The sequence below is a fragment of the Trachurus japonicus genome, chromosome 5 (assembly GCF_045865225.1).
Source record: "Trachurus japonicus isolate A0001 chromosome 5, Traja_1.0".
Taxonomy (NCBI): domain Eukaryota; kingdom Metazoa; phylum Chordata; class Actinopteri; order Carangiformes; family Carangidae; genus Trachurus; species Trachurus japonicus.
Genome location: NC_140911.1, coordinates 14,718,050 through 14,737,099, shown reverse-complemented (window position 1 = coordinate 14,737,099; position 19,050 = coordinate 14,718,050). Strand labels below are relative to the sequence as shown.

The 19,050-nt window shown below is 41.7% G+C and overlaps 1 protein-coding gene across 1 annotated transcript; it reads left to right on the top strand.

The window, feature by feature from the left end:
• Window positions 1–5,090: 5,090 nt before the first annotated feature.
• Window positions 5,091–18,152, top strand: txnrd3 (thioredoxin reductase 3). Its single transcript, XM_085776490.1, has 17 exons — window positions 5,091–5,153; window positions 5,254–5,427; window positions 6,229–6,289; window positions 7,185–7,294; window positions 8,196–8,297; window positions 8,538–8,610; window positions 8,714–8,833; window positions 8,935–9,077; window positions 9,522–9,637; window positions 11,334–11,559; window positions 11,692–11,784; window positions 12,638–12,714; window positions 13,653–13,809; window positions 13,958–14,065; window positions 14,770–14,865; window positions 14,974–15,108; window positions 16,905–18,152. Exons 2-17 carry the CDS (start codon window positions 5,311–5,313, stop codon window positions 16,971–16,973), a joined length of 1,803 nt encoding a protein of 600 aa, XP_085632616.1. The 5' UTR covers window positions 5,091–5,153; window positions 5,254–5,310; the 3' UTR covers window positions 16,974–18,152.
• The last annotated feature ends 898 nt before the right edge of the window (window positions 18,153–19,050 follow it).

Here is a 19,050-nt window from a genome sequence, read left to right as displayed (position 1 = left end):
GAAACTAAATTGACTCACCACCGAGAGTGCGCTGCGAATTCAACTCAAGGCGATGGAGGTGGAGCAAATGTCAAGACGCAGACTCACACACACACACACACACATTATACACACGCTTTTTAATGAGCCCAGCTGAGTCCTTCACGTCATCATGGGGAACAGCCCCCTCTTGTTCAAACTTGTTGAAGGTTATTTCTGAGAAGTGTCTCTGCGTGTCCCGACCTGTAGACTAGAGCAGACCCGGCTACAGCTGCCTGCACGCCGCTCCCTCTGCTCCGCGCCTCCGGTAAAGCTGGAAGTCGTCCAGCGGCACTCACCTGAAAACTATGAGCGCAGATTGCGTTTCTCTGATGATGCGTACCTGATTCAGCAACGTGACGTCACCAGTGTGGCTGAGATGCTGCGTTCAGGTGTGCCTCAAAAACCCAGTTCATTTGAGTTGTCCAATTACAAATCTTGTGTCAATCAACTCTCATTGTGAAATTAAGCCTCCATGTAATTCTGGATGTAGATCTCTGTATGCTAGTTCCCTTTCGGATTAGTTCAATTTTTAACTCTGATACAAATAGCCTATCAGCTGAGCAAGGCCTTTTTGCTGTGTTACGCCTTTGTTGACACATCTGCTCCTCATAATAATTGCCTGACTAACAGTTCCACCACAACCTGACACTGTCAGTAGCCTATTACAGCAAAGAAACAAGACAGCAAAAACCTTTTGGCATCATTTTGGCCCAAATCTGGCTGGTCATTTTGGCAAGATTATGGCCAGGCTTACGGGCCCTAAATGGCCCAAAATAGGCAAGCCAAAAACAAACCAAAAGGAGGCCAAAACGAATGAAGTAGGAGGGCGTTTGCTTGGTCTTTTGGCTATCCTTTGGCTATACAAACACATGCCAAAACAAACCATCGGACGTTGCCGCCCTTTGCCCAATCTTCTGGCTTGCCATAAACATGCCACCCCTCTACTTGATCCCGCCTTTTGCCTCATCTTTTGGCTTGCCATAAACGTGCCATACCACCCTTCTATTTTATCCCGCTCTTTGCCCAATGTCTTGGTTAACCAGATATATGCCATAACTCAGCGCTATTGCTGGCACCAATCTTGTCTATTAAGGCTAACCAAAATCATACCACATTTGAGCCAAAGGGCTTTCACAAAGCCAAAAGAAAGCCAAAAATGACAAAAGGATGCCAGAATACAGCCAAAACATTTGCTATCTGGGAGGCTACTACATTTCTTTTGACTGAAAGCTATTATGGCCAAAGGTGACGTCTTCAAATGTTTCAATCAACAGTCCAAAACTCAAAGACATTAAATGTTCTATGAGATGTGGCATGAAGAGCCACATAGCCTATAAGCTTTGGATCTTTGGTCTATATTGTTTTTGGATATGGGATAGTGAAGGATCCTCATTGAGCTCATAAAGACCAAACCTTCCACCAAGTTGTTGGTCCTAGAAACTAAAGGCAACAGGCAGGGTCATTTCTGTATACTTTCGATTACTTTATAATGAGTGTGTTCCTGTTGCATCGCCTTCCCCGAATCCCCCTCCTTAACACATAGGACATGTGGGGCATGCAGGATAGGATAACTTCAGGACTGTAGGGGTTGTCAGGTTGAAAAAACAGGAAAGCTGTCATTCGTGTTTGTTTATTCCAAGAGAGGACAAACAACGACGTTCCGGTCAACTATTTATTAAATTGGATCATCAAAGAAATCAGATACAAGCAACTCTCCTGTTCAAGAAATCGCAGTCTGCAAGCAGTTAGCTGCAACCACCATCCAAGAGAGCGAGAATTCTCTGTCATCTTTGTCATCAAGACAAAAACGTTACATAGCCTACATTTTAATAATTCGCACTATGTGTGTGTAATTAACTCTTATTGGTCAGAAACAGGTGGGGAGTGGCTGTGGTTTAAACTCAACCCTCCCTTCGTTGGTGCCCTCTGGCTGGCACATGTTGGTCCCATCTTCAGCACATGGACCTCCGGATCTGAAACACAACAAAACCCTCCCTACACTGACATAACTTTCCATCCCAGGTGTCTGGGGGTCCAAGGCAGATAAGACAGATCATTAAAACTTCTTCCTCACAATGCTGCATTCAGCAGGCCACCGGCCTCTCCTCCCTACGGCCTTGGCAATGTCCTGCCTTCACTGTGGCTCTGTGTGCCCTCAGCTTACCTCTGAATGATCAAACAGGTTACTGGTATTTATTGCAGTATGGATCAGGCTCAACACAAATCTATATGGTTTGCTTACAAGTTTCAGTTGTCTTTAAGCTCAATGGGTTAGTCAAAAATATAAGGCACAACAGGTTAGTTAAAACACAAGGCTAAACTCTACTACTACTTAAAGTGAATGCATAAACAGGTACATAAATCCTTCTATGTGTCCTGGCTCCTATCTCTCCATATGTTAACAATTCGTACCAAGGGCCAATGCTTGACTCCCTCACATTCTTCAACAGGACACAACAGGTCAGATTCAGCTAAAAACAACTTACATAAGGCAAATGTTTCACACCACACAAGATTAATTTGGGTAAAATGAGTAAGTGCTCAATCTAATAAAACAATCATCAGTGAGATATATTCAGTGTTGATCAGTAATGTCAAAGTGGAAAATATATGTTCAGTGTTAGTTCTGATGAGGTGTCTGTGTCCAGTTTTGCAGTCTCCAGTAGAGACACAGGTTCAGCCTTATCTCATCAGTCAGTGAGACAATGGCGCTCTGTTTTATTTGTTAGTCAGTAAGGCACAATATCAAACTCAGTTAGTAAAAGGCAAACATTCAGTGTTAAGACAGTTTTCACCCTAACAGGGTCCATCCTGTTTTCACCCTCTTTGACCTTTCTCATCCTCCTTTTTTCCACTATTTTGTCTATATTTTCTTGTCTGTAACTCACACATCAAATAAACAACAAGCTAAAAGCAGACTGTGAAATATACAAATATAGTCAGTCAAATGTTAAAGGGAAAAATGGGTGCTTTTGCATTTCCTCAGAAGCCACAACACTGTCTCCAATTACAGCCATAATATGGAGAACAAGATTGTGATTTCCACTGAAACAGCTGAAGCCAGCTGTACTATCTGCCAGACACAATAACTTTGGCCAACAATCAAAGGCAAACAAACAACAAAAGATTGTTTCACTCCACCCTGCTTGTCCTTTTGCCTGGAACTTAGTTTTCCCCATTTCCCTAAAGATTTAATTTTGTATTCCTGGGAAGGTATTTACATCTGTTACTGTAACTCACACCCACACTGCATCCTTGGTGCTTCCACCCAGTGGTAATGTGTGGAAATACAGCACAAATGCAGTAAAGTACTTCTACTTCTTATCATACAATGTTTTCATTCCTTGTTTCACTATTTGGAAGGCAACAATGTTGTCTTAACTGTTTACAGTTTTGCAAAAATGAAATGGCCTTCATGGGCTGCTGCTTTTGCACAGCCACCACTACTGCTTCCACTGCGGACTGTGTGGCTGCACAGGCCAAATCAGCAGGACAAGCAATGATAAGTAATATCCTGTGTAATTTTGGGACACCAGCACACTCACCACTTTCCCTCCAATCAGCATTTCACAAGCATACTTGTTTCTCTCATTTTTGGCAAGTCAAGTCAAGTGCTAATAGCATGGAGCATACAACTAAAGAATCTATATTATTTCTTCTATATCATTTTCCCATCTAGTTTGGTGTCTCCCATCTACTCTACTTGGCTATGTGCAGCATGATACTTGTTCAGATCTGTAGAGCAGAGAAATTTTGAACTCGATCAAATAGCCTATAGATGATATAAAATGAGGTATAGCAAAAAATATATGCTCTATATTTAGGTACAAGCCTGTACCGGAATACACTTGAGCAATGTAGCTACTTTAGAAAGTGCTGTGTATAGATATAACACATAGGACTATCTTTAATGGATATTTAGTAGCCTATTCCAGACACCCAGGCCGTTACAACTGATCTGAAACTGATTTTAATTTTGTTATTTAGCTCTTACTTTGGGACTGTAAGTCTGCCAATGGCAGCACACTAGTGATCAATACTTTACTTTAATAGCAACTTTTGACCTTTGCTATTAATGTTAAAATTGGTAATAAAATAAAATACATTTCCTTTACCATTTTACATTGGACATTTAATAAACTAAGAGTGAATATGTTGGCACATCTTATTAAATATTCTTGTTATACCCCCAGCCCAGGTTTAAAAATCATTTGTTGTCTTCTACTCCATCCAGTTTTTGACATTTTAAGTCAGCTGTTTTTCATATGTTGGCTGATGTTGCTGAATTTGCATCATATCACTTGCAATGTTAATTTTCAATCTTTTATAAAGTTGGCTTTTCTGCCCCTTTTATGGGCCTTTTTTATTCCCCTAATCTTATTTGTGCTTGTTTGTGCTTATTCATGCTTCTTTATGTCCTCCTCTGTGGAAGTAGGCTATAGGTCACATTTACAACTATGTGTAAGCACAGTGCATCAGTGCAATAACGCCCTTCATATCTTTATGAATAGAAGTATGCTGCACCTGTTACTTGTCATTGCTAACTTCCACCGGCAGATGGCGCCAAATAACAAACATTTTCCAAGTCAAGACAACACAGAGAGACAGAAATCTAAATCTCTAATCTGCCACATATCAGTTATCGATTTCAAATAATGTGCCTTTCCGTATTCAACACGGATGTATTATGTCGATAAATATATCTTTAATTCTTTTAACTTTTATCACTCAGCTTTAGCTGTCTTCCAGAGGTGCCTGTAGGCCCCCTCGCCTGAGCCCACTTTAAATGAGGTCTTTATTTTTGTGTTAACTAGCGTTTAACTCGGAAATAATTTGATTGTAATAAAGATATTCGGGCGAGTAATAGTTTCGTGCCCTTACGGCATGTAAAATCGGCAACCCTCTGTGACGTCTTCTGGGTGGGCGTGTTTTCAAGCACAAGGCTGAGCGTGTGGGCGGGGCCGTTCCCGCGGACTATCAGTTACTACGTGGTGGGCGGTGAACGCGGTGACGCAGATCGAGCGCACCCAAGAAATAATAAAAAGACGTTTGGCGCCGGTGCCGCTGACAGCAGAGGAAGAGAGGAGCCAGACGACAGCCAGACACACACACTGCTGTTGGGCGGCTTTCTAGTAATTCCCCCTCTTGGAGCAAGGAACAAGAAATATCCGTATATTTATTTAGGAAGAGGGAATCGCAGCGGCCGTAACTCAGTTTTCCGTCTCTCTCTAGTCGGCCATCTAACCGAAGCTTGCCCCGCGCAGGCAGGCAGACGGAAATACCTCGAAAATGCCTCCTATCGAAAACGACACCGGGAAGAATGAACTCAGATGTCGGATACAGCAGCTTATTGATACCAACCAAGTGGTGGTTTTCAGCAAAAGCTACTGTCCGTTCTGTCTCAAGGTAAAGTGGTGGTGGTGGTGGTGGTGGTGGTAGGGGGAGGTGGTGGTAGGGGGTGGTAGGGGGAGGCAGGACCTCGCTCGCGCCGGTCGGAAACTTCCATTTTCTCCCGCGAACTACACGGGCTCGGTCTAATTGCTGGCTCGTCCTGTGCCTGCTATGTTAATGTTAATGTAGCCGGCAATTTGATGTGTGTGTGTGTGGGGGGGGGAGGGGGGGTCGTCTTTTTGGATGCAAAGTTGATTAGCACAAAGTTAGCAAAACTACACAACGACGTCTTAAGTTTTTATCGTTTGATAACTAATGTTATATGTGATTATTCGTTGGGTAACGTTAGAGCAGCAGGTTGGTTTAGTCACTAGTGTGTAGTCGCATAATAGAAGTTGCATAATTTATAGCTTATAAGTTAGCTAGCTGTAACACCTAAACCGTCTTTGTTCATACAGCTATTTCCTCTATAAAAAAACAATGTACCACAAAGAAGCACTTGTTAAACTGTAGGGCACACTTGATTAAGTTAGTTAAAGTCCCCCACTTTTGTTTTGTAGTATCAAAATCCTGTCGTCCTACATAACCCGGGTTTTAGGAGTGTTAGCCAACACTTGACATAGGATTGTACACAACTAGACTAAAACACACACACACACACACTGAAAAGTTGGGAGTATATCTGCCAACAAAGTTTGTCATTGTGTATCAGATGAAGTCCTGCTATTGATGTCTTGGCGTGTATTGTTCACATTGAGAAGTGTGCCCCATGGCATAGGGAAATAATACATCATCCTGTATAATGTGTCTTCACAGGTGAAAGACCTGTTCACAGAGCTGAAAATCGAGTGTAACGTGGTGGAGCTGGACCTCATAGGTAAGATGTGATGAAGTTTACACCCAGAAAACTTGCAAGGTAGTATAGTAAATAAATAAAACTTGACTTTCGCCCTATTTGAAGCAAATTGAATGAAAGTGTTACCAAAGTCTGTTGTGTAATTGTAAGTAGTTGTGTGCATTTCTTTCATTTTGGACTTTTCATTGTGCGATGCAATATATGTGATGTGTCGATCAGGTTTCTGCCTATATATTTAAATATTGCCCCCCATGGTTAATGCTGATGGGAGGGGGGGGGGGCTGTTTTCCCCCAAAACTCTGCTGTGGTCTTCATTTGCAGCAGCATAAAACATGCTGAGTCACTCACTGACGATATCTTGGCCTCATGCCATATGTCAGTACTTCGACCTCTCTGCTCTGTCTTGTCGAGTTTATGCAGTCACAGTCTCAGCTGTTATGTTAAAGGTAGAACATAAACATCGACAATACTCTGAACAGTGGGATAAATTCAATGGGAATCCTAAGAGATGGTTTGCTAGACACCTTTCCTGTCTTAATCAGTAGGCATATTGAACTGTGTTTAGCATGTCAACCACTTTGTGTTATCAGTTGGCTCTAATAGAGATACAGACCCAGCTACGAGTTAAACTTACTTCAACCTGCTTTTGCTTATTAAAAGTGGCACAATAAAACACTCAAAGATTTGCCATTACAGAAAATAGACTTGGTGAAGCTATGGCGGAGTGTGCTGCCTCTTTATCTGTAGTTTTACATATACTTTGTGTATTCTGGTATAAGTTGATAAGATCTGCAACAAACACAGTGCAGAATGAATGCAAATAATACCACATGAAAAGCAGATCTGGGGAGGAAAGAGTGTCTTTCACACCATTTGCATTAACTTGGATGTAAACAACGTTTACTCTTCTGTCCAGAGGATGGAACCAACTACCAGGAGATGCTGCTCGAGATGACCGGACAAAAAACTGTTCCTAATGTCTTTATCAATAAGACACACGTCGGTGGCTGTGACAAAACAATGCAGGTAAGAATGTGTCTGTTATTATACGTCTCGTCTTAAGTTTCTCTGACTCCTTTTGTAACACAGTAATGTAACTGTTGCACATTCCCTTAATGCATCATTGCTTTGAAATGTTACACAATTAAGTGACTTGTTAAGACTCCAGAAGCTGTGTCCAAACAAAGCTGTTTGGCTTAAATGGTGAGAGGCTCAATCCACTAGTTTTCTGTTTGCATGAAAAGGACATGAAGTGCACAGACGTGTTTTTCAATAAGAGAATGGATAGACCCTTTGTCATAATATATATGTGCCAAGAGCTCATGCCAGTGAGCGATGCATATCGGCAAAACACAATAATCAGGTCTCAGATCAGGTTGTGCATTCCTAGTAGGGCAACAAGTCACGGTTATCCTGTTTTTGTTGTTTTTGTTTTTTTCCCCACACAATTAATCCATTAAAGTTATTGTATTCATTTTGCTCAGTTGCCCACCTAAAAGTCCAAAAAGATATAGCTTGAATGAATAAACTTAATGCAGTGTTGCATTGCAAACACAAGTCTGCCTTTTAGGCTGGCTTGTCCTTTGAGTTGAGCTGGGTGTACCGTGTTTTTTGTCATTCTAATGGTCGGATATTGTTACGCAAGAAAGCAGGTCACGCAAGACTAACAGTTACAACTTCCACGAAACAAAATCCATGGACTGTAAAGGCTGTATAATAGACAGGATTAATGGATATGGATTTGTTCAATTAAAGATTGATTTGAATCTGAAAAAATATATATTTTACTCAGCCCAACTGTTATGAGAAAACCCACAAAAGACTTTAGTTATTTTACAATTTCTTACTATATTTGAAGTTGGCTGAGTATATTGTAACTATATTCATAAGTGCTGTATTGCTCAGTTTGTGTTAATGTTTCCGTCAGGCTCACAAAGACGGCAGTCTGCAGCAGCTGCTGAGTAGTGAATCCTACGACTACGACCTGATCGTCATCGGAGGAGGATCCGGAGGCCTTGCCTGCTCAAAGGTGAGAAAAGTTGAAGCACATCCAGTCAAGTGTCGCCTGTTAAAACCTTTATTGTCTTGCCTGTTGCTCTATTGTGCAATTTTTACGGTCTGCATTATGTCAGAGAATCAGATTGAAACCAAAGTTTATGTTGTAACGAGTATCCACCGTTGTGTTAAGCCATTTCCACTTGCAACGATATTGCAGAAATATTGGCAAATATACATGACAGTGCACTAACACGGGCTCTGTTGACAACAGGAAGCTGCTTTGTTGGGGAAGAAGGTCATGGTCCTGGACTATGTTGTGCCCACACCAAAAGGAACCACCTGGGGTAAGATACTTCGACCTAAGTCAGATGCAAGTAAAAAGTATTCATCTTAGTCCACGTTGGCTGCTGACTGACCCTTTACATGTGTTTTTGTTGTGGTGATCAGGTCTCGGTGGAACTTGTGTGAATGTCGGCTGCATTCCCAAGAAGCTGATGCACCAGACGGCCATGTTGGGCACGTCCCTGCAGGACGCACGCAAATACGGCTGGGAGTTTGACGAGACAGGTGAGGGCACAGCGCCGATCCAGTGGGGCGCCAGGGGTGGCCATCTCGCTGCGGTAAAGTCGAGCTTGATTCCACCGATTGTCGTCTCCATCTGTCCACAGTGAAACACAACTGGGAGACGATGAAGACGGCGGTGAACAACTACATCGGCTCATTAAACTGGGGCTACAGGGTGGCACTGAGGGACAAGCAGGTCAACTATGTCAACGCCTATGCAGAGTTCATTGAACCTCACAAGATAAAGGTAACAGAGTACTTTTGGAGGAACTGTGCGTGTGCCTGTGTGTACAGATCTTTAACTGGTATTTCTGGTTTGGTTTGGTTTGGTTTGGTTCGACTTCACTGGTTTTCCCATAACCACAAAGCGTGGTTTCTCCTATTTACATAGCTGGCTAAATACGGGCCACGCTATCAAACCAATGATCTCATGAGAGATCTTGATCAACTCTTCTGAAATGGTGTCAGGCATGTTGTGGTGTCTTGTTTTTGTTTGGTTGTCTTCAACCAAGAAAACATTGAAAACAAAGCCTCCCTTACCAACTTCCTTTTTGGCTTTATTGCTGTGTTTGTTTTTTCTACTTGACAAAGAATACTTGAGAAGAGCAAGCTGCACCCAAAGCAAAACAAAATGATCCTGATTCCTGCACATCATCAATGTCTGAGAGCCTCTGCTTGTGTTTTCTGACAGGCGACAAACAAACGAGGGAAAGAGACCTTTTACACCGGGGCGAAGTTTATCTTGGCCACAGGCGAGAGGCCGCGCTACCTGGGCATTCCTGGAGACAAGGAGTACTGCATCACCAGGTGAGCATGATGCCTGGTGCACGGTGGATCTGACATCATCAGTCACCTCTCTGATAACACGCTGTGTTACTGGAAGCCCCATCTAGAGTTCATTTGTTTCACCGGGGTTTAGATTAGGGCTCCAACAACGAATAGATAAAAATAAATTATTAAAAGCGTTGGCAACGAATTTCATTACCGATTAGTTGTGTCACGCGATTAATGTCACTCACTATGTGGCAGAGCTGTTTACTTCATGTTGAGCGGAGCGTTAAGAGTGTAGGGACGAGTAGTAGCAGCGTGAGGCAGTGATGCAACATGACGGATGCAAGCTGCCGTTAAACATCACAGAAGAAGATTGGAGAGATTTTAAAACATTGACCCGAGGCGGAGAAAATGTTTCGGCCGAAATCTTTAAAGTGTGGGAGCATTTCACTCAGTAGGCTAATGCTCACAGAGGTCTATGAACCAGCCTTTATATAGAGGTCTGACGAGGCCCGACTTAATTCTCAGTCCGAACCTGTGCAACCAGTTGGGTTGGTCGGACTCGGACCTGACCGGCCTGTTGAGAACTCACATGTCGGAGCCTATACAGATCCATGAACATCTGGGAGCTCATAAGAACAGACAAGCAGCCCACTGCAGTAGACAGGCACGGGTGTGTGGGTGTGAATGAGACAACCTACAGTAACCGCCTAACCCTTAGAATAAGTGTTCATGTTGAAACAATTCATGTTAACAGTGTTAGTCCATGGCCTGTTGTTAAAGCTATTTGACATGAACATTTAGTTGTTTTTTTCTTTAGCCTAATTATAATTTATTACTTTGATGTTCAAGCAGCAACCTGTTATTTGTACACTTTTCTGCACCATCAATTTGAAATAATGTTCTGTTTTTGAATGAAGAGACGGCAATTAAAAATCCTAGTTTAGATTGAGCAGATGTACGATCTGTGAAAACACAAACACATCCTTTAATGATCTGTACTCGTGTGTCCTCCGCAGGTGGCCGTGCCTTAGGGCGGTCATTAGCCTCCCATGTCTTAATGTTATGTGAGATTATCCTCAGGTGTTTTTATGTGATTGTGGGGCTGTTTTGGCAACCAACAGTCTCATGCTGCTAGGTTATGCGGTAGTGTGACGTAAGACAGAGCCCCAGGGCCCAGGCCCTGCACCTCTGTATGGACGGTGTTATTTTTGTGTCCGAAATCAGTTTGTAGTATATATTCCAAGCATTATCCTCTGAATGTGTATATTTCTTGGGGAGGTGCTTCTTATAAGCCCATGTAGGGTTTTTTAACCTCTCCTGCACTTACTATTCTTCTTTCATTTCTGTTTTTTGTAATTGTCGTTTTTTTATGGTGCAAATAAATAAAATACAAAAAAAATACAAAAAAATGTACAGTGAAGACAAAATAAACACGAAACCTTCTGCCTCGGCTTCCTGTTTTCCCTGCTACATTTTTTTTTTTTTTAAAGTATATTTTTTGGGCTTTTATGCCTTTATAGATAGTACAGTTGAGACAGACAGGAAATGGGGAGGCAGAGAGAGGGGGGATGACACGCAGCAAATGGCGCCCGACGCGGGACTCGAACCGGGGCCGACCGCAGCGAGGACTGTGCCTCTATACATGGGGCGCCCGCTCTAACCACTACGCCACGCGACGCCCCTTTCCCTGCTACATTTGACACCTTCCGTGCTTCTGTTTTTCCCAAAGTGACGACCTCTTCTCGTTGCCTCACTGCCCGGGGAAGACCCTGGTGATCGGGGCGTCGTACGTGGCTCTGGAGTGCGGCGGCTTCCTGGCCGGCTTGGGTCTGGATGTCACCGTCATGGTCCGGTCCATTCTGCTGAGGGGTTTCGACCAGGACATGGCCAATCGGGCCGGAGAGCACATGGAGGAGCATGGTGTCAAGTTCCTCCGCAAATATGTTCCAGTGAAGGTGAGCGTTGACAGACAGGATGGATGTAAGACTTTGAACTGTGTGTAACCAGATCTATTCTCTTCCCATAATGCATCATAAAACTTATCTTTCGTTTTCCCTCTGCTTCACCTGCGTGTGTGTGTGTGACAGATAGAGGAGCTGGAAGCAGGCACTCCTGGCAGGCTGAAGGTGACAGCCAAGTCCACAGAAGGTGATGAGATCATCGAGGGAGAATACAACACTGTACGTACTGATTGATCGTCTCCTCCCTCCCTTTACTCCCATCTATAACTGTTGAAGTAGAAAACCTTGTTGGTTATTTGTGATGTTCCAGAGTATTAAAATTACAAAATAAAACGTATCACAAAATTAATTAAACTTTATCGACAAGCTAATAATATGAATTCACTAAAGAAATTATTAAAACTCATAACTATGAAATGTCATTTAAATTATTTTTCATTTAGGCCATTTGACTTTATTTTCTTGAGCATCAACGCCACTAAAGTAATTCATAATCATCCAGCTAAACAAAAACTGAACATCTTTAGCTAATGCTGCTAATTCAGTCTAGCTCACTAGAGAGAACAGCTTGTGATTCCTGATTATTACTCTGCAACAATGTACAGAGACAGTGTTGGCTAGCTCCTCTTAGTTCAAGTCAAATAAATAGACAGGGATAAATTATCTTCCATGTACTGTGTTGATACATAGCAGCTACTCTACACAGTTGAGTCAGAATTAGTTTGACATTATTTCTCTAGCTAACAGATTTGGTTGAGCTTGCTTCCTTATTTTTATTTTTTACATTATCTGTAAATCAGATTTTTATTATCTGATATTTCAAATATCATGTTTTAAGTCAAAACTTTGCATCAGAGTTTGATGAGAATTTAAAAAAAGGAAAGAAATACGCTATGTTGTGATTTTCAGCTGTCATCACGTTGAAGAAATGGTCAAGTTAGATAAATAACAAACACATTTATTATCGTCTTTAGGTTTGATATTTCCGTTCTTTTGCACAGGAAGCACCAGCAACTTCAGTGACAGTGGATTTTTTTTTTTAAACTACAAAGGCTGTTTCCTTCTTCTTTAGGTGTTGATAGCAGTCGGCCGAGATGCGTGCACAGACAAGATCGGTCTGGACAAGACCGGTGTCAAAGTCAACCCCAAGTAAGTTTCATATCTCAATTTACATTTTTTCTTCCTGCATAGTGCATCCACGCCTTTTGCATATGGCGGCCTGTGCCTTTAAGACTCCGGTACAGTCATGGTGATTCAGCAGTTATTGCCGTCTCATGGCTCTCTGCAGGGGGGGGGCTGTGAGCACGCTTTGGGATTTGATCAGGGGAGAGGAGGGGTGTCTCGTTAGTACAATAACAAAGCCCTTGTATAGTGTATCAGCAGGTTATTCATGGAGAATAAAGTATCTTAATAAGATCTTCACACGTTACTATGTGACTTAATGTGACTCTTAAATGCACTTCCTTTTGTGCTTTTTTCTGGTTATGTATGATTTCAGAGTTTTGTTTGAAAACTTAAGATGTAAAGCTAAAATATTCTCACAGATTAATTTGTGTTGCAGTCAGTTATTTGTTTATTTAATATTACAGGTGCTTTGAATCTGGCCTTTCTCAGAGGTTTTGGTCTTTTCCACTATTTTGTGAATGACTGAATAGTTCAGCCTATGAGGCCGATGGGGATTAAGACAGCATGAGGCCAGCTTAAAAGAGCACTCTGAGTCATATGCCCCAGTCTTATGACCATAGTAGTATTCAGATGAAGCGAACACACGGCCTCGGGGCTCCTGGGTTCACGGGCCAATCAGCAGGTTGATTTGTTTCTCCAGCTGCACAGAGAACAAATGGAAGCGTGGCCTGTGAAAGTCCTGCTACAGCCACGTGTCTCCATGCTGCACAACATTACCTTAGACCCACTTAATATGATCTCTGCCTTGTGATGGGCAGACAGTCCGCTGTTGCTGCTGCCGATCCTTTGGCCAAATATGTGTTTACCTATTCTTGTTTGTTTACTATGTTTGCATATTTCACGTGGTCAGAATGATAAAATATTGGTTATGAGGCTGAGCATTTCTCTGTGCTGACCTCTAGGAATGGAAAAATCCCAGTGAACGACGAAGAGCAGACCAACGTGCCCCACATCTACGCCATCGGAGATATTCTGGAAGGCAAGTGGGAGCTCACACCTGTCGCCATCCAGGCCGGCAAGCTGCTGGCACGACGCCTTTACGGGGGATCAACGCTCAAGGTGCACCAGCATCACCAGACACTTCTGCTGTAGACCTATCGAAACCTTCCACTGTTTAATTAATCACTTGGATATTGTACCATGTGACAGCAGGAGGCTTCATTTCCCCCGACAACAATCAGTAATTAATTGTCTGTGCTCTGTGCAGTGCGACTACATCAACGTTCCCACAACTGTTTTCACCCCGCTGGAGTACGGCTCCTGTGGTCTGCCAGAGGAGAAAGCCGTTGAGCTCTACGGGCAGGACAACATCGAGGTAACACACACACACACACACACACACACACACACACACACACCTACAGAGTCATCTGAATCATTTATTAGAGATCTGGTTTACCTCACAGTGAACCTTGTGATTGTCTGGACTAAAGTCTGGCCCTAAAACAAGAGTTCTGCTTTGTAATCTGGATTCCCAAAATCAGAGAAGACTTGTAATCCTCTTACATGAGTAGACTTGGCTCAAAACATATTTTTGAAACGTAATGTTCTTAAGAGTAAAAACTTGAGAAACTGCTTCTGTTGGAACAACATTCATTACAATTCTGGTTTAATTTTCCATTCAACTCTATCAGAAACTGCAGCACATTGGAGGTTTGAGAGGTGCAAATCTGCTGGTTCCTGATCTCTGCACACTTGTCATGTTAAACACTTTTTGTAAAAAAACAATAGGGGAAATACTTTAAGCAAAAACAAATACTTGCCTTGAAATTAAGCAGATTGATGTTATGATATTTATCTATTTGATCTGATATGCGTTTTCTCTGATTAATTAAAAAGCTCATCCAGTTTGATCATCTGTGTAAGTTTTAGACTGTTTTAGATTTCTTTTAGCATGTCCTGCCTAAATAAAATCGCTTGTGCTGAGAAGAACAGGTGGATTTCATGTCTTATAAAATGCAGCTGGTTCTGTCTCACAGTCGTTGACCGTCACTGTGTCCCTCTGGTCTCTGTGTTCAGGTGTACCACAGTTTCTTCTGGCCTCTGGAGTTCACCGTGCCCAACAGGGACAACAACAAATGCTACTCCAAGATCATCTGCAATAAACTGGACAGTGTAAGGTTCTTTTACACTGTTTTTTAATGAATGTAGACGGAAACAACCTGTCGGCTGAGGTCCTGAATGTGAATGTGAATGTGAATGATGGATCTTTTTGTTTTGCAGCTTCGAGTCGTTGGGTTCCACTACCTGGGCCCCAATGCAGGAGAGGTGACGCAAGGCTTCGGCGCAGCCATGAAGTGTCGAGTCACCAAGGAGCAGCTGGACGGCACCATCGGCATCCACCCAACTTGTGCTGAGGTAAGAAGACAACATTCAACATATTATTAAAAGACAAAATATAACCTTTTTTCCCCTTTTTTTTTAAATGTATTTTTACCTTCTGTAACTTAGTGTTTTGATTCACTGTGGTCACTTTTTTCAAACTCGAGTTAGTGATCACATATGGCTCTATGGTCAGTTTAAAAGACAGACTTTGAGTATGGCTTAGTTACAAAATAGTTTTGCAGTTTGACTCTGGACTGAATTTCTGGGTACAATAAGACCTTTTTGTTATTCCAAAACACATCAGAAAGATTTTGCCTCCTGGAAAAATTTAAGTTTTTCACGTTTTTCTCTTTAAATATTTATCAAAGTTTTTGTAATGCAATCCAAAGAAAAAAAAACCCTCACTGGCATAAAACCTCCAGTCCACACAGCCTCCATGTCATTGACAGACTTCATAGAGACAAAAAATCCAAACATAGTAATCGATCGAGTCTTTTGAGCAACTTTAGTGCAACCAGGTCTGGAGCAGTCTGATGTTTCTTTATCAAACTGGGCTTAGTTCTTATCGAACGTTTCTCATTTTGTTTTTAACCAATGTTGCAACAGTGTTGTGTTGACTAACCGGTAATAAGACGGCAGGAAATTACAAAACACAGATAAAATGCAGAACATACATGCTGAATTCAGAGAGCTATGTTTGTTAATTGAGATGTTTCAAGCTGATTTGATGCTTAATGTAAAGCATCAACAGTAAAATTTAAAAAATGATGAAATCACTGCACTTTAACAACAATTATTTAAAAAAAATCAATTTAGCTTTGCTAAGGGACTACAAAACCATTCAGAAACACGTCCATTATAATTTTTACACTTTTTACACTTTAATTTATACCGTGATATATACACCGTTACCGTGAAGGGATTCGATTTATACCGTGATATGAATTTTAGGTCATACCGCCCAGCCCTGAGTTAGGCCAACCTTATCAGCATTACTAAATCATGAAGTTTGTCATTGGTTAGTTTTCTGACTGTAGGAGTTTGGTAGATGAGAACAGCACTAGGAGTTTGTCTGTATTAAAACACCACAGAGGATGAAAGAAACAAGCAGATGAAGACGACTGTAAACACAACACATGACATTTGTTTATGGTGTTTTTTTATCTGTGTCCATTAACACTGACCACACTCAGTCCAGGTTTATTCCAGGTTTTATACTCTGTATTCACCCTGGGGTTTAAGTCTTGTTGAGATTTGATCAGAGCACATTGAACAGGGCAGCCACAGCTTGAAGTATTAATATCTCTCTTTTCTGAGGTCTGAGTTCTATTTTTATCTTAGTAAAAGGCTCATTTATCTTTTTTTTAGTTTGTTACAGATTTTAAGATGAATTAATATTTAAATGTTTTTTTCTTTTGCTGTGGTGCATGGTGTGCATGAATTAGCTTAATTAATCATAATAGCCTAAGATCTTAACATTATACATTCATTATGTTAATTAAGTTCTATGTTGTTAATTGCAGCACATTAAGATGTTCAAGTGCCTCTTGTTTGATGTTTTCCATATTGGAATTTAAATTTTATAACAAACTTGCCCACATATCTTCACCTGTTGTTATTAAGGATGTTTACCGCTCTGTAATATGGAGATTCAACTGGACATTTCTAGTTTTATCCTCACAATCACAATGTTTCTCTCTTAAATATAAAAAAAGGTCACTAGTCAAAATGTTTGTTGTTCAGTCCCTGGCTGCCTAAAGAAATAGTTTGGTGTGTGTCCCTTTAGAAAGTGTCTCTGCTTGATTTGTGTGTCTCCTTTTTGTTTTTAGATCTTCACCACCTTGGAGGTGAGCAAGAGCTCCGGTGGAGACATTAGCACGGCCGGCTGCTGAGGTTAAACCCTGCTCGTTTAGCGGGCTGCTCTTGTGTTAGACTCTCCTCCAGACCTCTGTCATCTCAGCTCCCACCCAGCCTTTAAGCTCAGCCTCACCTCCAGTCGCTCACTCTACAGGGCAGTTGTTTCTCAGGACAAACCGAACACCATATCCGGCGTCTGCATCAATAAAAGCACTTGTTGAGGCTCGCTGGGAGCTAAGAGGTGACTGGAACGAGTCCGAGCTGAGGACATGTCAGTGTCCAGCTCCGGCCTGGAGTAGTTTAACACGAGGGCAGCCTGCTGAACAGCGGGGTTACTCTGCTGATATTTCCACTGGGCTCCACCAGTGTGCTCTTCTCAGAGGAGTGCCAACTCACACGCTAATGTTCATGTGTGTGTGTTTGGGCTGTTTGTGACGTCCTGGCCCGTAACCCAAAATAATGAGGTGGGCGAGGATCGATGTCCCTCTGCAGAAGCACCTGATGGTGGTCCGTACCCTTCGTCCAACCCCCCCCAACTTGAGACACTTGTCGTTCACTCCCCAGTGTGTACTCATGGTATACAAACTGAAAACGATCTAAAAGTAGAACAGATTTTGAATATGCGCACACGGGATTTGATTGGATGCACGGCTCTGAACTCTGCTCCCCCTTGTGATGGAAATGTATTATTTAATCCGTGTGTATGTGTAGATAAAACGTCATCGTGTCTCTTCTGTTCATCATTCCACACATTCCTCTGACCAGGTGTGTAAGGTTATATCGAGATGTGTACATGTTGCCGTGTGGAGGCACCAGGGTTTCCCGCCTTGGAGAGACCCGTGTTTATTCTACCAAAGTGTTTAACATGACGAGTGTGCAGAGATCAGGAGCCAGCAGATCTGCACCTCTCAAACCTCCAGTGTGCTGCAGTTTCTGATAGAGTTGAATGGAAATTTAAAACCAGAATTGTACTGAATGTTGTTTCAACAGAAGCAGTTTCTCAAGTTTTTACTCTTATTAATTTAATGCTTGTTTGTTTGCATCTTGCTGTTTGCCTCTGCATTATGTGTATGTAAAAGATATAATCGGTCTGCTAGAGGACAGTATACGGACTGCTGTCAGTGCGTGACATTGGTCATCTTTATGAATGACTTGTTCGCTGGTGTCAAACCACTGTAGATTACTTTCTCTAAGATGTAATAAAGGAAGAATTCACCATCCGTGTTGTCAGACCTGTTTACTTGTGATTACTGGTTTCAAACTTACCTACAACTGAAAACTAAACAGACGTAGTAGTGTAGTTTCTACAGGGTAATTTCGCCCAAGCAACATTCTTAAAAAAAAGGTCTTTATAATAACACATTGCCTTACACTGGTATTTAAAGTAGCAAAGAGGAAGAACCAGTCTGATATTTTGTTTCCAAATGCAACATAATCCCTGTTATTAAGAACTAAGGAACAAAATCTGAAAAGGTTATTGGACTTATTACATCGAAGTGTTAAGGTCATCTAGTGAGTGTATAACAACACTGATGGATTGATTTACCACAGAAATGAAAACTATTGATTAATTCCGGTAAGAGTTTCTCATGTAAACAGACTTACTTTAAACTTTCAAATCAGCTCTGCAATGTTATTCTGTGTAAAGCCCAATAACAGTGGAAAAAATATGAATTGTGTAAAACTTAGGAAACGCTTAAATCATCAGTTCTTCATGTTTGGTTTTGTATGCAAGAAATTATTTTTATTGTTCTAAAAATAAGTGCAACACCACTTTTACAAACGTGTCATTTTATTTCAAAATGTCACTTTTTTTTTTAAATAACATCACTTGTCACCATTTCCCCACCAAGCAGCCAATCACATGACCTTCACTTAGTCCGTCACAGCTTTATCACAAGCACAAAGATCATCTTTGGGGTCAATCTAGCTTGGAGACTTAGAGAGACATCTATAATCAAATGATACAGTGAATTACAACTTAAATGTATTTATTCAAATGGAAAATGTATCACACTGCAGCACAGTTTTGAATACTCAGGGGATGGGGCGGGGGAATATTTTTAGTGCTTGTTCATGCACGGACACAGTGGATCAAAATGGGGCGGCCTATTCTCG